General features: G+C 38.6%; 2 protein-coding genes across 2 annotated transcripts; one reads left to right on the top strand and one right to left on the bottom strand.

Moving 5' to 3' along the window:
- Positions 1-163: 163 nt before the first annotated feature.
- On the top strand, positions 164-8,840 carry lrp13a (low-density lipoprotein receptor related-protein 13 a). Its single transcript, XM_086075483.1, has 21 exons — positions 164-251; positions 412-558; positions 760-972; positions 1,067-1,246; positions 2,242-2,457; positions 2,543-2,769; positions 2,857-2,989; positions 3,090-3,280; positions 3,403-3,589; positions 4,422-4,634; positions 5,142-5,322; positions 5,397-5,598; positions 5,718-5,882; positions 6,431-6,628; positions 6,750-7,296; positions 7,380-7,499; positions 7,599-7,706; positions 7,780-8,013; positions 8,105-8,456; positions 8,581-8,686; positions 8,760-8,840. The coding sequence occupies exons 1-21, from the start codon at positions 191-193 to the stop codon at positions 8,778-8,780; spliced, it is 4,002 nt and encodes a 1,333-aa protein (XP_085931609.1). The 5' UTR covers positions 164-190; the 3' UTR covers positions 8,781-8,840.
- A 1,191-nt stretch (positions 8,841-10,031) lies between these two features.
- rchy1 (ring finger and CHY zinc finger domain containing 1) lies at positions 10,032-16,834 on the bottom strand. Its single transcript, XM_086077025.1, has 9 exons — positions 16,716-16,834; positions 15,038-15,157; positions 14,671-14,786; positions 14,491-14,569; positions 14,337-14,381; positions 14,177-14,235; positions 14,027-14,056; positions 13,270-13,390; positions 10,032-13,078 (listed from the first exon to the last, which is right to left on the bottom strand). Exons 1-9 carry the CDS (start codon positions 16,764-16,766, stop codon positions 12,869-12,871), a joined length of 831 nt encoding a protein of 276 aa, XP_085933151.1. The 5' UTR covers positions 16,767-16,834; the 3' UTR covers positions 10,032-12,868.
- Positions 16,835-17,564: the final 730 nt, after the last annotated feature.

Genomic DNA, 17,564 nt, shown 5'->3' with positions numbered 1-17,564 from the left:
CACACGTTGATAGTATCGTATGTCTCCTATGTTTATATTTTTCATAATCAAGCGCTCAATTATAAACGGTCCATTAGCTCCACCTATCACTCACGTGGTCAATTAAGATGTATTGAAAACACCTGGACGAATATAAAACGCTTCTGTGTTGTGTGCAGCGCTTTTTGGTCCGCTTTCTTTTAATGTTGTGATGGCCGTATATTTATGTCTTTTTGCAGTGTTGTTGCAGTTGACAGCCCCCCTGCAAGAAGGTGAGACACGGCGAGGATTATTTTGCGCCTATCAAATAGTTTTACATTATCATTTTAATGTGAAAATACATTTCTGAATCCGAATGTACTAAATTGTCATTTGAATTCTGAAGCCAAACAGTTTGGACATTTTAAACTTATATCTTGTTGGTTGTTACAGCTGAAAGCAGTCCTGTAAAGTGCAGTCTAGGCTCCATACAGTGCAAGAATGGTTTGGAGTGTGTTCCCCATAGACATATATGCGATGGGGAGCCTGACTGTGAAGATAAATCTGATGAAGAGGATTGTAAACTCGCTTGTAATAATGGTACTGCACCATTTTTCAAACCGTATTTCAATATTGGTATATTTTCTAAACTGGTTTGTTTTTAAATACTTCTGTCATAAGCATGAATGTGGTGTTTATTTATCAAATTGTTGCCAAATAATAGGCAAAACTACACAAATGTACATAAACTGGATTTAAAGGAGTATTGGGTGACATTTGAGGTGTTGTGTTCGACTTCAGACCAATTTCAGTGTGCCCATGGGAAGAAGTGCATTGACAAGGACGAAGTGTGTGATGGTGTACCTCAGTGTCAGGACCTGTCGGATGAATTGCATTGTTCAAAACAAGAGGGATGTGATCACATCTGTGACAATAACAATCGATGCTTACCCGCAACCTTGCTATGTGATGCAGAAAGGGACTGTTTAGATGGAACAGACGAGGATAATTGTGGTAGGTTTTAACAGAACAACGATGTCTGGAATCATTTCCATGTCACATGCTTGACTGACGCTAAAGCCATATGTTTGTCAATGTCATAAATTAGAGGGTTCAACCACCACCAAACATCCAGTCAAGTTTTTGTCTAAACCTATCAAGTGCCCTCTGGGTTCCAAACCCTGTAAAGACAACAGCAACTGTGTCCTCTTCAACCATGTCTGTGATGGAGAAGATGACTGCAGTGATGGCTCAGATGAAGAGGAATGTGAATCTGCTTGTCAAGAGGGTAATTCAGTGTCTTTCCTTTTTACCTAAGACCTCAAAGAGGGTGGACACTGTATAGTGACTTGTGGTACACCCTAGATGCGTATGAACTTGTCTGTGCATTCTTTCTCCATGGCTGCAGTGTTAATTTTATCAGCCATTTTTAGTCTTCGTTTTAGTACGGTTGAGTCAACCTCATCCCATTTTTATTTAATACATTTTTAGTAGACTATAAATCTAGCATTTTAGTCTTTATTTTAGTTCAAGAAAACAAACATTTATTTTAGTTTTAGTCAACAAAAAACTCAACGTTTTAGTCAGGACTATCATTTTACCACTGTATATTTTTTTGTCAGTAGATAATGTTGAACATGTCAGATCTAAAACTATTTCATTTAAAATGTTCTCAACTTTTTGATCAAAAACAACTTTACACACAATTGCAGTATATCAACAAGTGGCTACTGTGGCTCAATGCTATGAGCTAGTAAATTGGCCACCATTCGTTAGCAATCTGATTAACATTATTGTCGGAACGTTATAGCCGTTAGATTAATGTTGCATTATAACTCTAATTTACTTTATTTTTAACCATTCACTGCGAATCTGCCTCCTGTTTGTGCATGTTGCACTCCCTAGCTGCAGATTTGAAAGGGGGGGGGGGTGTCAGTGACAGACTAGCAAAGACAAGATTTTACAAAAATCTAAAAATTTGTATCAAATTTTTGTTCATGAGCTAAAATGTCCATAGATTTTAGTCCAGTTTTTATTAAGTGAAGTAGACAAAAATGCATACTGATTTATTTAGTTATTGTTTATTATTAATGAGCGTTTTAGTTTAGTCTAGTGTTAGTCCGGTGAAAAATGTGTGTTGACAAAATTATTTATTAGTTTTCATTGATGAAATTAACACTACATGGCTGTGTGTGTGTGGTTAAGGAAAGCTGAAGAAAATAATTTACATTCTGATTAGAATTTCTATTCCTCCGAATTCTGACTGTCTGCTATCCTCTGCAGACCAGTTCCAGTGTGCCCATGGTAAAAAATGCATAGCAAAGAATCAAGTGTGTGATGGTGTGCCTCACTGTCAGGACCGCTCTGATGAACTGAAATGTACCAAATACATGGAGGGCTGCGCGCATCACTGTGATGGCGGGAGCCTCTGCATTCCTGAAAGCTTCCTTTGTGATGGGGAGAGTGACTGTTTGGATGGCACAGATGAGACCAACTGTGGTATGTTGGAGAAAAATCAGAAAACACAATTTAATTAAGCTGAACTTGTATGAGAAACGTGATTTCTTTGAACTGTTTTCTGTAGTTAAGGACTGCAGTGCCAGTGAGTTTAGATGTACCAGTGGTCAGTGCGTATCAGCTACAATGCATTGTGATGGCCACCCAGACTGTTGGGATAATTCAGATGAAGAAAGATGCATCAAAGCACCGGTCTGCATAACCAAGCAACGTTGTCCTCAGAGCAAGGAATGCCTGGTTCAGGAGTGGCTCTGCGATGGAGAACAGGACTGCAAAGATGGCACAGATGAAAAGGTCTAGTGTGCATTTGTGGTGATAAATTGAAAGCATGACTCCGGTTGCCTGGTTTCTATCACTAATTTTAATGAGTTTCTATTGCAGGATTGTCCTGACGTGGCTCCACTGAGCTGTGGTGATTATCAGTGGTCATGCAAATCAAAGACTATGTGTATCCCTGTGACCTGGAGGTGTGATGGCACAAAGGACTGCCATGATGGAAGTGATGAAACGGAGTGTGAGTAACTAACTAGAGTCTGCATTTGGTTTTATTTTTATTCCTTGGTGTAAAATGTGACCTGAAATAATCTATTGAATATCTTGTGGCATTTTCCTAGGTGGGTTGGTTGCATGTCTTCCTCACCAGTTCCAATGTGGCAGTCTGGAGTGTGTGGATCAGTCTCTGGTGTGCCATGGAATTAGCAATTGTGCGGATGGTTCAGATGAGGATGGAAGCTGCCATATAAACTGTGCAGAATCAGATATAAGCCACTGCTCCCAGGGATGTTTCAGCACACCACAGGGTCCGGTAAGGAAAACAAAAAGCCTGCTTGAAGCAAGACCTGCCAAAAAATAACAAAATGGAACATTTTCTCAAGTACAATTCTGGTTGTAGTAAACTATACTATTGCAATATTTTACTCTGTGCAGCGTTGTCGCTGTGAATTAGGCTACAAACTCCTTGACAATGGAATAATCTGTGCTGATGTTGACGAATGTGAAGACCACAACTCTGCTGTATGCAGTCAATTGTGTATAAATACCGTGGGCTCCTACAAGTGTGACTGTCACAAAGGCTACATAATGGAGGCTGATGGACACAACTGCAAAATCAAGGGTAAACTAAGAGCTTTAATAGTTCCTGGAAAAAAATGTCTGTTTAATGTTTAAAATTGTCTTGTCATTTCCGAGTAGTTTGCACACTTCTCTCAACTTCCCCTCACAGTTGAAACTAGTGTATGCAATGTTAATGCAAGGCTTCAAGTTGCCAGTCTTTCAGTTCAGGTCGTACCTTGCATTTTACTCCAAGTTAGCTTAGACATGAGATCTTGCCCTCTGACAATCCAATTGATGTAGTATACCACGCTAACAAGAGAATTACAGTAGTTAATGCTGACTATATGCATTTGTTGGCCTAATGTGCAACTAATTTCTACATATAAGGGAGATTTAAAGTGAATTTGTTTTAGTGACTGTCAGAATTCGTGTTAACTTGTTGATTAATCACAAAAAATTAACGCATTAATCGCACTATTAATTTTGTCCGCAGATGATCCTTTAGCTTGACAGTGGATGGTTACATTAAATGTAGCACAGGTTATTTGAGCAATAAACATAACTACATGCATTAAAGCAAAACAGGTAATAATTGTTTGCGTATGACATTCAGAATATTTGCTCATGTCAAACTACTGGGGTATTTTTTATTTATTTTTATTCAAGTAATGGATTAGAAAAAAAGAGGAAGATAAGTGTGCAGTGGATCAAAAAATGAACATTAATAATAACATGAATTGACATAAGAGGTGCTCTTCAAATTTGGCGGGCAAAATGTTTTGATTAAAAGGCCTTTTTAATTGTGATTAATCAAAATTCTATGACGTGATTAAAAATAATAATAATCGTTTGACTGCTCTAATTTGTTTCTTCAATGAAATGTTGTCCTACAGGTGAACCTTTACTGTTGTCGTCGGTCCAAACGGATCTCTTCCTGTTTGGCTTACGCAGTGGCAGCTTGGATGTATTGTCGTCCTCTGCAAAGAAGGCAATTTTATCTCTCGACTATGACTGGCATGAAAGGATGGTATTTTGGGTCAGTCTCGACACTGACAGCATCAGGTGGTCGTCTCTGGAGCAAAAGATCACAGGAACTCTAATAAGAGGTATAGTAGTTAAAATTTAGTGAGCTTATGAGCTATTCAAGGACTAGAGCAAGGGTCACAAACGTGGAGCCTACGGGCCCCAAGGACCACATGACATGACTAGCCCGCAGGCCTGTTTTAAAAAATTACTTGGCAGTGATGAGACATGATTTCAGAGGAGTTTTGTAGAAATGATCGTTTGAAGATTGAAAGATTGGCAGATTTATAGAAATAATGTTGCATAAATATATTTTTTCTTAATTGTTACAAATCATTCATATAATGTCATGTAAATGACTAGCATTAATAAAAATGTCATAATTTGAGCAAATTTACTTCAGCAGTGTGTTTCAAACTTAGTAGCTCTTCATTCACTTTCAGCCCAGTTAAAAAAAAAATCATTGACATCTATGGCAGTGAATGTGTTAATCAATACCCCAGAAGTAGTTCTTATCTTAAAAAAAGTTGGTGACCCCTGGACTTGGTTGAACCTGCAACTGATGAGAGCCCCACTTTTTATTTTCACAGGTGTGAGAGCTGATTATTTAGCTGTGGACTGGCTTGGGAGAAATGTGTACTGGATTGATGGTGTGAACAGTCAAATTGTCGCCATTAAACTGTCACTGTCTGCTGGCGATTCACCATACAGTGTTATCCTGGATGAAGACCTGGATCAGCCTCGCTCCCTTGCACTATTACCAGAAAAGGGGTAATTATTTCAATGCGAGAAGCCCTCAGTTTTCATAATACTTACTTGTTTCTCCCCTCCACCATTGATATCAGGCTGATGTTCTGGACTGAAATTGGTAACATAGTCAAGATTGAAAGGGCTGGAATGGATGGTTCAGAGAGGCGGGCAGTAGTTAACTCCAGTTTAGGATGGCCAGGTGGCGTGGCAGTAGACACGCTTACTGACAGAGTCTACTGGACAGATGAGAGGCTAAAGGCAATAGGGTCTGCAACGCTCGACGGAGATGACATTCAGGTAAAATGTTTGCCGTAAAATATTCCAGACTTGCTTTAAAAAGGGCTAATCACGCAGTGCTCATATGTAACATTCTTAGTTAAATACCCCAAAATATGTATTTTAATTTTAAATTTCAGATCCTACAGATGAAAGAAACGGCCAATCCTTTCTCCCTGGCTGTGTTCAATGACATGCTCTACTGGTCTGATGCCAAGAGAAGAGTAGTGCAGACTGCCCATAAAATTACTGGGAAAAATGTTCGCGTTCTCTTGAAGAGACCAAGACAACCTTTTGGTGTAAAGGCAAGTTGACAATGTAAACCATTGGATGGAAATTGACGAAGAATTGTATCGGAGCTTGCTGTATTGTCACACTTTATAACTTATGACCATCCTGAGTAGATTGTCAACTAAACTGTTTAAAGGGATACTTGACTCATTGAACCATTTTCAGCAGTAAAAGGTTAATATTTTGTCCAGAATGAATTTGATGACTGTTATTTTTCCATGTAGAAATAATACCTTTTTAAAAACTAATTTTTCCACTTGCCTTTGCTGATGAAGTAAGTGACGACGACCAATTATGACTCAGTTTGCTGACTAAACCCAGAAAACAGGTGAGCCATGATTGGTAGTTACCTACTTCCTCAGCACAGGTGATGTCATCTTCAGTTAACGGCAAGTGGAATTATTTTTTCGTTTTTTTTTTAAAAAGGTATTAATTGTATACAAAAAATAATATAGTCATCAAATCCATTCTGGACAAAATACTTTTTTTTTTTTTTTTCTGCAGGAAATGGTTTAATGAGTCAAGTATTCCATCCTTCTAAATTGCAATTTCTGATCTTTAGATTGTGCACCAGATATTACAGCAAAGCTACAAAAATCCCTGCAAGATGGACTGTTCGCACTTGTGCGTTTTGGCCCCTGGGCTCAAAGCTGTATGCAAGTGTCCCTCTGATCTTCTTCTTGCTGACGATGGTCTGACTTGCACCAACTTCGTTGATACGGCCTTCCTGTTGATGCTATCTCCCTCCACTGTCACAAAGGTCTGCATTTTTTGTGTGTGCATCTGTTCCTACTTACTGGTTAACACCATGAAAGGTTTTGCAATGTTGATGTACTGTAATTTATTGAACGCAAGTGTGGACATGTTAATGTGTTCTACAGATTTACCTACAGGCCCGACACGCTTCAGCAGAGCTGAAGGGCTGGCCTGAACATACAGCTTTGCAGATACCAAATGTCAATGAAGCGGCAATAATGGACTACAGCCTACATGACCACGTTCTCCTTTTGGCTGATGACGGCACAACTTCCCTCAGTGCCTTCAAACTCAAGGACTTAAATTTGGTCCCAAAAGGCCAACTTCTTAAGCTCCTTGGCGACACAATCACTGCTATGGCCTTGGACTGGCTAACCTTCAATATCTACTGGAGCAGCAACAAGCAACCACGTTTGCATGTGACCTCCTACAGTGGCGTATACACTACAGTTTTGATAAAGGATGATATTAGTGGGGTGGAATCCATTGCTCTCCACCCACCAGGGGGCAGAGTCTGTTTCACAAATCGTCTGCAGGACACAAGCCCAGTAGCTACTGTAGAGTGTGCCAACATGGATGGTGCTGAGAGAATAGTAGTGTGGAAGAATGGCGTCCAACCAAACTCTCTGGTCTTCTCCACTGACGGAGAAACTATTTTCTGGGCTGACACTAGTAAGGATTGCCTCTTTGTGCAGAGATGACAGATTTGTTCCATTTTTAAGATATGATCAAAAACCTAATGGCTCTTTTTGTAGGTCTATATGTGATTGGATCTATTCATCTAGATGGCTCTGGATACAAAGAATTAAAGGTAGCTGATGGCTTAGCTGCAGTAGCGCTCAGTGAACAGACACTGATCTGGATGACTGTCAGTGGTAATGACTTTTGAATGTCAACACACCTATCAATTTTTACCAGTATCAAAGCAAACAATGTTTACAACTACAGCTTTCATTTTCCTTTCTCTCATATAGATAAGACCAGACTCTGGTATACCGATGACCAGCAGCAGAACAAGTTGTGGTTTGAGGTTGGCACAGAAGTGATTAGCATGAAGGCTATTAGCAAATCTAGTGAGGCTGGTATGTAAAACTTAAAACAATTGAGTTGAATGTGTGAGTAAGATGGAATTTAAAGGTGTCCCAAATATGACAGGCACTAACCAGTGTAAAGAGAAGAATGGCAACTGCCAGCACCTGTGCTTGGCCACCCCAAATGGTCGAACATGCAAGTGTGCCCATGACCATGCCAATGTGAATGCTACCCACTGTTCCCCAGAGCAGCGCTGCCCAGCTGGTAGTAAGTCATGTCTGGATCAACTTTCTTGCCAGTCTGAGGAGAAGTTCTGTGATGGACATGTAGACTGCGCTGACCATTCGGATGAAAATTGTGAGTTTTGATTTGTAAACCGAAAATGTTAACATTGGATGATACAACGGTACTGATGTATATGAAACACTGTTAAATTTTGTCCCTGCAGGTGTCATTTTAAAACCCAGGTCTGGGGTCAAGTTACCTGCCATCACCAAATCTCCAATTTTCCCGACTGTGCCATCAACTCATCCCGTCTCAGTTAGCGTTACCACAAATGGCAGCAAACAGCGTTTAAATTTTAATGCTCAAATGTGCAGCCAGATGCGCTGCAGTGGAAATGGACGCTGTGTTGAGATCAGTGAAGAAACAACTTGTGTGTGTTCAATGGGCTACAGTGGTGATTCATGTCAGGACAAATCCATGCCGCTTCCCATTGTATTTGGAGCAGCTGGCCTCAGTGCAGTGATTATCATTGTTGTTGTCATTGTCATGATTTGGAAGAGAAGCACCGGCTCAAGGTTTATTTCCCCCACTCCTAAATTTAACAATTTCCCATGCTTAATCATTGACAAATAGAATGTGAACATACAATCTGCATATTTTGGAAATGTATAATCTGCATGTTGTAAATCTAATTTGCAGGGCAAATCCAGAAGCGGTGAAGGGAACAAGTATGACTGACCTAGATGGCAAAACTGCAGTGGCTCATACTGCAGAAACTTCAGTAGCAGACCATGAAAAAAACCAGGTAACCCTAATGTACCAATGCCATAGTTTGTGGTATATGACTTACCTTCCACCCCCCCCCCTCTTCTCCCTAGGAACCTGGGTCTGTGGACTAATTTGATGCCAAAAGTATTTTAAATAAAGTTTGCATCTTCCATGTTTTCCTGTAGTCGTCTGTCTACAATTCTTTATTTATTTGGACTGTTAGTGAAGCCATCCATCACATGCAATGTAGTCAAGAAAATATTGAAAGTATAGCTAATATAATTGTCAGTGATACTTAGTTGATGCATCAGGAATTTAATGTAAATGAATTGTAATGACTTTCAAATTTCTTTCTTCTTAAATAAATTGGATTGGGCAAAAAACAGTGAAGGGTTGAAAGGGGAATTTCATGCCATTTTTTTAAAAGAAAAATTCTACAAGGTAATATATAGACCTTTAAAAAAAAAAAAAAAAAAGTATTTTGGGTGGTGGGGTGATATGTATCAAAAGTACTAGTGGTATCATGGGGACTACGAGTCGAGTACTCTTACTGGTATTGCTCTGGGGAAAAGTGGTATTGAAATTGAGGATGACTAAACCATTTACACAGATTATCTGCCAGACTTGCAGGGCTGTCGACAAACTCTACCTATGGGTAGAATGTTTGAGTCCAAGGAGGTAAGTGACTAATATTTCTCCTGTGCATCTACTTCTGATTTATTACGTTTAAAAGTTTACTTTTTGATTAAAAACTGCAGCAGTGCATCCAGGAGCTAAACAGGAACTCACACATCTCATGACAATATACGAAAGCTGCTTTCACCCCTGCAAGGCAATCATTTCCCTCTAATGCATACAAGGGTTTACTCCTATAGGCGCTCTATGTATAGGCTGTATTTATGTAAACTGTATATTTCAGAATTGTCAATATTGGCCTACATCATTGCCAAAACTGCATAAACTGAACAGTTAAAGTGGATGTCAGGTGATCACTTTTCTTTGAAACAATTTTCATTGTTCCTACTAGTATAAATAGTATTCTGAATAATCCGTAAACAAACCCAGAAGACGGGAGCCGTGATGTTTGCAAGTTGAGCCCGGACGCACTGTAAAGATAATTTCAGTTGACAGCAAGTGGCAAACAGGTGCAAACAGGTGCAACCCCCCCCCCCCCCCCCCCGCTAAATTCATATTCCACAAACGCAACACTAATCAGAATACAATGTTCAGACTAATGTGGGCACATATCGCAAAGAAACTTCTCTATTTGACTTCTGCTTTAAACATAAGCAGTTGGAAGGTTAGGCTATTATCCAGAAAGAACAAATCCGCTCCCCATAATCATTGCACATGATTGGTTCACATTTTCACATCAATAAAAGTACTGTACAGTAAACTAGAACTTTATTGACTTGATTTAAAAGTACTGCATTCATCAGACAACTTGTGTTGAGCCCATGCAGTCAGCCATTAGAAACATGAAAAAAGGTCACTTAAATTATGATCCATGTAGCAGACTTACAATTCACATATGGTATACCACATTGCTTTTTATGATACCAAGTAGTTATTTAAATAGCGTATTCAAATCTGTAGCCCCTCATGTACAAACGTTCTCTTAATATTTATACGTGCATATTCCTAACAGTAATTGTTCAAAAAATAGTTGAGTAATTTCTCATTACTGTCAAACTTTGTAACTACTGTATAATTAACTGAAAAATACATCTCCACCCAATTTAACAGAAAATACTGTTCAGCATCAGATAATATTACAATGATTTTGTAAGGGAAACATGCAATGCTAATATAGTTAGGTTAATTTGGTTTACTAAAAATGTGAAAACAGATTGGCTCTCTTCTAACCTGTAGTTTAGGTGAGAAAAGAAATGTGGGAACTATACAATATAAATATTTACTCAGTTTTACAATACCCATTTATATGCAATAACATTTGCTTTAGGGTCACAGGTTTGATGGAGCCTATCCCAGATGACTGGGCAAGAGACGGTGTGCACCCTGGACTGATTGCCAACCAATTGCAGCGTTTAAAATAAAAGTAAATGAAAATGAGGAAAATCTCAAATAATATACAGTATCTCCAAAAAATCTAGTACATGCCTCACATTTCTGCAGATATTTTTTTTCATGGGACGACAATGAAAAGTAGTCAGTGTACAGCTTAACAGCGTCGATTTATGGCGCCCTCAAAATACGCCATTAGTAGCTAAACCCCTGGCAACAAAAATGAGTACACCCCTAAGTTAAAATACCCTAAGTGTCAATACTTTGTGTAACTGCCATTATTTTTCAGCCCTGCCTTAACTCTCTTGGGTATAGAGTTCATCAGGTTCACATTGGAATCATCTTCCACTCCTCCATGATAACATCACAGAGCTGGCAGATATTCAAGACTTTACCTTACGTTTGAGGATGCTCCCAAGATGCACAATAGGATTTAGGTCGAGAAACATGCCTTTAACAAGGCAGTGGTTATCTTACAGTTGTGTTTGGGTTCGGCAGGATATAACCCTGCATTCCATTTCAGGAGACAGGGGGGTCGTGCTCTGTTTAAGTATTTCACAGACTCCCGAATGCTGGTAGCACTCATGCAACCACAGACCATGACAGCTCTCACCACCGTGTTTGACTGTAGGCAAGACTAGTGATGGGTCCATGTGTATCAACATGTCAGCGCACTCATCGAGTTAATAAGAGCGATGCCTCGTGTCGGTGCGCCTATAAATAATATTTTAAAATGACAATTTCATTTGTGGAATTATTTAGTTCATTTTACATTTGAACTAGGGCTGGTTATCGATTCAAATGTTCTCAATCGATTCGATCTCGATGCACAAGAGTTTAATTCGATTTACTTCACTTCAATCCAATATGGATTCATTATGGAACATAAATTCTTTGCAAATGTCAAGGACATGATAAAAACTACCCGAATATTAAATTCCAAAGTTTGCGGAGGAAGTAACTTTTTAAATGATTTAGTTTATTAATGAAAGCCAGACGTGTTCTAATCACTTAAGTGTGACACAAACATTGACATCAGCAAAGATGAGATGAAAATATGTTTATAATTCTAACTTAATAATTGTAAATATAAACTTAAAAGATTCTGACTTGTCTTAAAGTTCAATGAGTCAGGTCTTTCATAAATGTAAGAAAATACTTTTAAATCCATGTGAACAGTAAATTTCAAGAAAACAGTAAGATACAAAAAAATGGCCTTTAAAATTCTATTGTCTTAAGAAATTGTGGGAAAAGAGATATTTAAATAATTGATTCAATATCTACTTTTTTTTATTTTTAACCCAGCTCTAATTTGAACATCAAACTTCCAGGCTTTATCTCCATCCACTGCACATTAAGTCAAATCAATACCTTGTGTTTTCCAAATCATTTTTACTGCCAACATTGGGAGAAAACTTTCTCCGGTTCCAATAAAAAACAAAAAAAACAAGCAGCATACACCTTCAGTGTTCCAATTGTGTCTTATTGGAAACCATTGAAAAATATCTGTGAAATAATACAAACGGGTTCTTGTAACGGCACATGAAGTAGTTCTCTCAAATAAAAAATGAAAAGCCTATTTATTATTCATCTCAGCAGAAGAGGACAGCGTCTGACTTTCCGGTGGAAAAGATTGGTTTATTTTAAGGGATCGGTTTGATCACCCATCCCCCCAAATTAAGGAAATTGGGGTTGAATGATCAGTGCAGCCACTAATATAAACATTACTAAACAATATTGCATATTGGTAGCAATGCAATGATGTAAGATCCAGCGGGTGCCATTGCGCAACAGAGTGACATAGTAACTGACACAGTGCCAACACAGTATCAATACAGTTTACCAAACGTGCCGACACGCTTCATGAGGCCTCATTTACCCATAACTAGGTAAGACACACTTTTACTTTTCACGTTTTTATTTTTATTTTATCTTGGTCTCATCATATTGACACTTTCTTACTTATTCTATTGATATTGACTATTTTTACGGTACAATCACTTTTGTTGCCAGGATTGTAGCTATTAATGTCTGTTTTAAGGGAACAATAAATTCAGTTATATAAACTGTACACAGACTGTTTTATTGTGACAAAATGTAATTTCTTCAAAGCAGTTTGTTTCATGAAAAGTTGTTAATCCAATATCTGCAGAAAGGTGAGGGTTGTACTCACTTTTGTGAGATACTGTTTGTGCTAATGTGGCGAAGCTGACTCAGATTGATCATGTTGCTGCTCTGCATTTGTATCTGGCTCATTGTCATTCTCTGGCTCTGGATGCTGCTGTTGAGGCTGCTGAATGAGTCCTCCATCCTGTGCAGTGTTATAGGAGCCGCAGCCAGCACACTTCATCCCCAGGACATGAAAAGGCACTGTACAGTGGGCTTGGCAGTCATTGCACATAATCTGAGCAAAGGGGTGGGGTTTGGGTTTGGGTTTGGGGGGTTGGGGGGTGGGGGGAAGAAATTAATTAAAAAGAAAGAAAAGTTATGATGCATTTATTTTTAATAACATACATTTAATATGATGCGTGTGCCAACTTTTTGTTCTATTAGTCACTAACTAAAACAAATAATTTAAACCAAAATGCTGCATACTTTGACAGTGGTACCCTGGTACTCAGTGGGCATCGGTGACTGGGCAATCTCTTTGTCTATCTGATTCCAGTGTTCTTCCATGTTGCAGACAGAGTGCATGCAAAGAGGGCAGCGATAAGCACTACAACAAAAAGGAAATGGTAATATGTTATTAGTGGGGGGAAAAAACTAGTGCTGTCAAAGTTAAAGCGTTAACCGATTAATCACTCGCAAACATTTTTCGCATTAATCATCAATTAACACAGATTAATCGCATTTAATAATTTTGACCATAGATTATCCTTTAGCGTGACAGCGGATGGCTACGTTTAAGGTAGCACAGGTTGTGTTTGAGCAATAAACACAATTACATGCATTAAAGTAAAGCATTTAACAAATGTTTGCGCATCACATTTAGAATATTTGTTCATGTCAAAATATTGGGGTCATTTCTTTCCATTTTAAGTTATGCAAGTAATTAACTTATTAGAAAAAGAGGAGGAGCATGTGCAGTGGACCAAACAATGTTGAAGACATCCTCATAACATGAAATGTTAAAATAATTAACACATAACCGGTGCTCTTCAAATTTGGCGGAGAAAAAATGTTGATAAAAAAGCCTTTTCTATTAAGTGATTAATCAAAATTCTAAAATGTGATTAATCTGATTTAAAAATGTCATCGTTTGACAGCCTTAAAAAAAAAAAACATGACAGGCTGAAATATACTACCAGTACTTAAAAAAAAACATCAGCCAATTACTGTGCAATAGACATACCTAGTTCTGACCATGTCATCAAAACAGCTCCTGCAATAACAAATGTTATTTTGTAGCTTTAAGTCACAACTGTGTAACATTGATGCTCAAAATATGCACTTAATTATTAAAAACAGAGCAGAGATTGTATGGAAGTGTGAATAATTATACTTATGGAGAAGGTGACCACAGGGAAGAACGTGTGCCCCAATTCGAGACGTGTGGATATCCTGTATGTGCACGCAAAATATTACGTCTGTAAATGAATATGGAAGCCACACATCCAGCATTGCTTTCCTAACCAGCCCATTGAATGAATACATTTCATTACCTCCATACACACTGGGCAGTTCTGCCTGGAAACATTCTCAACACACTGGAAGACAGAAAGGATCAAACAAAAAAAAGCAGTTAAAATATAGTTCCTCATCCCCAAAAGATATTTATGATCTGAAATGTTTGGGGAAATGCACACTGATAATCACTTTGTGGTTCCCTTGCAGGTCCTGCGCTAAACACAAATTGCACTTCTCACAATGGAAATACTTCTCTCTTGGCCCGATCCTGAAGGAAAATTACTCATTAGCACATTCATTGATGTACCATTTTTGCATACAAAAAGTTACAAGAAGCAAAAATAGGGATTGACAAATGTAGTCACTCACCTACATATGCCACAGGGATGACAGTGGTACTGTTTTTTATCCTTGTCAAACAAGTGGCAAATGTCACAGTAATACTCCCCAAATTGCACATGACACTGTTGGCATGCCTGTTGTGCCTAGCAAAGGGCGAGAGATAATATTTAGATGGTGGTCAGATGCAATGTAATGAACACCTGGTGCAATAAATTCATGTATGTTCAACAAAATACACTTAATTTTTGAGCTGAAAATGTTGTCGTGTATCAAATTAAAATAAAATTCCATATCATTTGATAGTGTTGTAGTGGCCAAGTGTAGGTAATAACCAACCACATTTCAAGTTCAACTATAATGTGTTGATGGAGCAAAGGATTATGATGTAATTTACCTGCTGTAATGTTTGACACTCAGAACATTGCACCTCCTCCACTTTAAATCGGTCCATCTGGTGGTTCTCATCTGCATCATGGCACAGCCTACACACATACAGTTTACCACAGCAAGGTGCCTAGATGACACAAATATAATATTCATCATTATATTATACCCACATAGTAATAATTACAACCATAGACATTTCTCACCCATTTTCAATTACCCTAAATTGAATCCCCACTCAATCCCTCCCGCCTTTCCCCGACTGAGCTTTGAGCGTGCCAGCATAGGGCAATGTGCTGCCTTCCAATGATATGCAGTTGTGGTGTTAAGTACCTGTCGTAAACTGGGATATGTGAAACATTTCTTAACTTTTACCTACCCCTCAATACCAACACACTATTATGAGGGGCTGTCAAAAAGAAGAAAAAGTGGCTTTCGGCTTTTGTCAGGGGTCACTCGCATGACATGTTTGGTAAAGTTTTTACACCGGATGCCCTTTCTGATGCAACCCACCCCTTTTTATCCAGGATTGGCACCTGGCAGTGGCTGGGAATCGGCATGTAGTGTAAAGGGTCTTGCCTAAGGACCCAACTGGACGTTAGTGTTTGAAACTCGGTCCCCGTGTCCCAAGTCAGCAGTGCTAATGAAACAACCAGCAGCCATAAGGGGCTGTCAAAAAGTAATGAGCACAATTTAATTTAATATACTAACGATCTAAAAAAAAATTCAAACAACAGTTTGCAGTTTAGATACTTTTTGTTTGAAGATGTATCTATAAAAACAAAAACAAAATCCAATTTTGGAAATTACCAGTACATCACTGTTGGATGTCCATAGAAGCGGGGAGCTGTTATTTAATTTCTTGCTTTGGAAGGGGAACCTGTTCCTTGGGGAGGCATAACAGAAAATAACTTAGATTGTTTACTCATTTGTAAAAACGACTGCAATATAAGTGCCTCATCAGCCATGAAGCTCACCGTATGCCACAATATTTCGCAGTGATTATTTTTGTCATGACTGGCAATTCGCCACATAGCGTTATTTGGCCGTGAATCAAAAATGTGCACCCTGACGGGAGTTGTAAACAAGCCGTTTTATTGCACGTGTTTGTTGAATAATCGAACAATTACTCTGACGGTTATTGTTCGGGTTAGAGTATTATATAGAGTAACTAAAACTTGGCGAAAAGAGACCGAAGGGGAGACTCGAGGCATGAGCCACGCACAGCGCGTGACTCACGGCAAAATATCCAATTCCCAGAAGCGTACGCACCACGCAAACATAACCTATTCACGGCCAATCTGGACGGTGATCCCGGTAAAAATATAAATTTTAAAATATATATTCACGCCATGCGACTGACCAATCAGAGCCGTTCACGGCAAAATAACAATTGATGATTGTGATTAACATCTAGGATATCATCACACGGCATGAAGCTAAATTAGCACGTTATCTGACTGGAGAGCAAGTACGATTTCCCAAACGCTAGGACTATCGTGCACTATTATGAATATACTGATGCAACGTGCATAGATATGCGTAAGTAACAAGCGTAGGCTAGGCTCGTTGTTTGCATAAGTCACCACAAATACTTATTGTACCAGGGGTTCATTCCTACATTTGAATTGTATTTGGTGTTAATGTATGAGGTAAATGAGAAGGGACGACTAAGAAAACAAACTTACTTTCAATAAGCAGCTCCGCGCATAATGTTCACAACCCACACGTGCCGCCATGTTTGTTCCACCACCAAAATCTTCCAAGAGAGGGTCTAGCTCACTGATATGCTATATTACTGGATAGCTGATAACCCATACACACCCGTGCAAGCCATTGAAGCCACAGGGCGACCATTTTACCACTCCCATCTTTGAAGACCCCCTTTTCTTTTATCGCTCAGTTCCTTAGACCCCAATATTAGATTTGGCAGAGGCATCTTTTGTTGAATTATAGGTTGGTGTTATATATATATAACATTTAGTAGGCTATATAATTTAGACATGTATTTAAGGCATGTTGTAAAATGTCTAAAGTCCTCTTGTTTATGTTTAACAAATTTAAAACATCATAAATCATGCTAGTTTTACAAAGTATTGACTAAAATGTTTTCCAATTTCTGTAAATGTATAGGATCGTATGTGGAGAAACGTTTCTTGGGAGTAGTAATATGGCGTTCTCGCGGCTTCAAAAGTCTTTGGCCTAGCAGCTATCCACTTATATACAGATCAGTGCTGCAGCAAGACTCGTCTAAAATCTTCTTCGTCTTTAGTGTCTGACAACTACTGCCTACCCTTGGAAGCAACCCGCATACACAGGACTCACTCATAGCAAAGAATATTTAAAATATCTAGTACTAATGACAAATACACACGTTTTTTTTTATTTTTTATTATTATTATTATTTATTTTAAATTAGTCGTTTTCTGCGTTAATTAGTGATGTATATCATTCGGCTTTGCAGTTTAAGAAATCACGTAATCCAAAATTGCCTTAGTCAAAACATAATCTTGCAATTAAAGTTACAGTTTGTTACG

Source organism: Leptonotus elevatus, chromosome 5, assembly GCF_054856555.1.
Source record: "Leptonotus elevatus isolate MCC_2025b chromosome 5, RoL_Lele_1.0, whole genome shotgun sequence".
Classification (NCBI taxonomy): Eukaryota; Metazoa; Chordata; class Actinopteri; order Syngnathiformes; family Syngnathidae; genus Leptonotus; species Leptonotus elevatus.
Note: the sequence above shows the minus strand (reverse complement) of the source record. Positions and strands in the feature narration are given on the sequence as shown.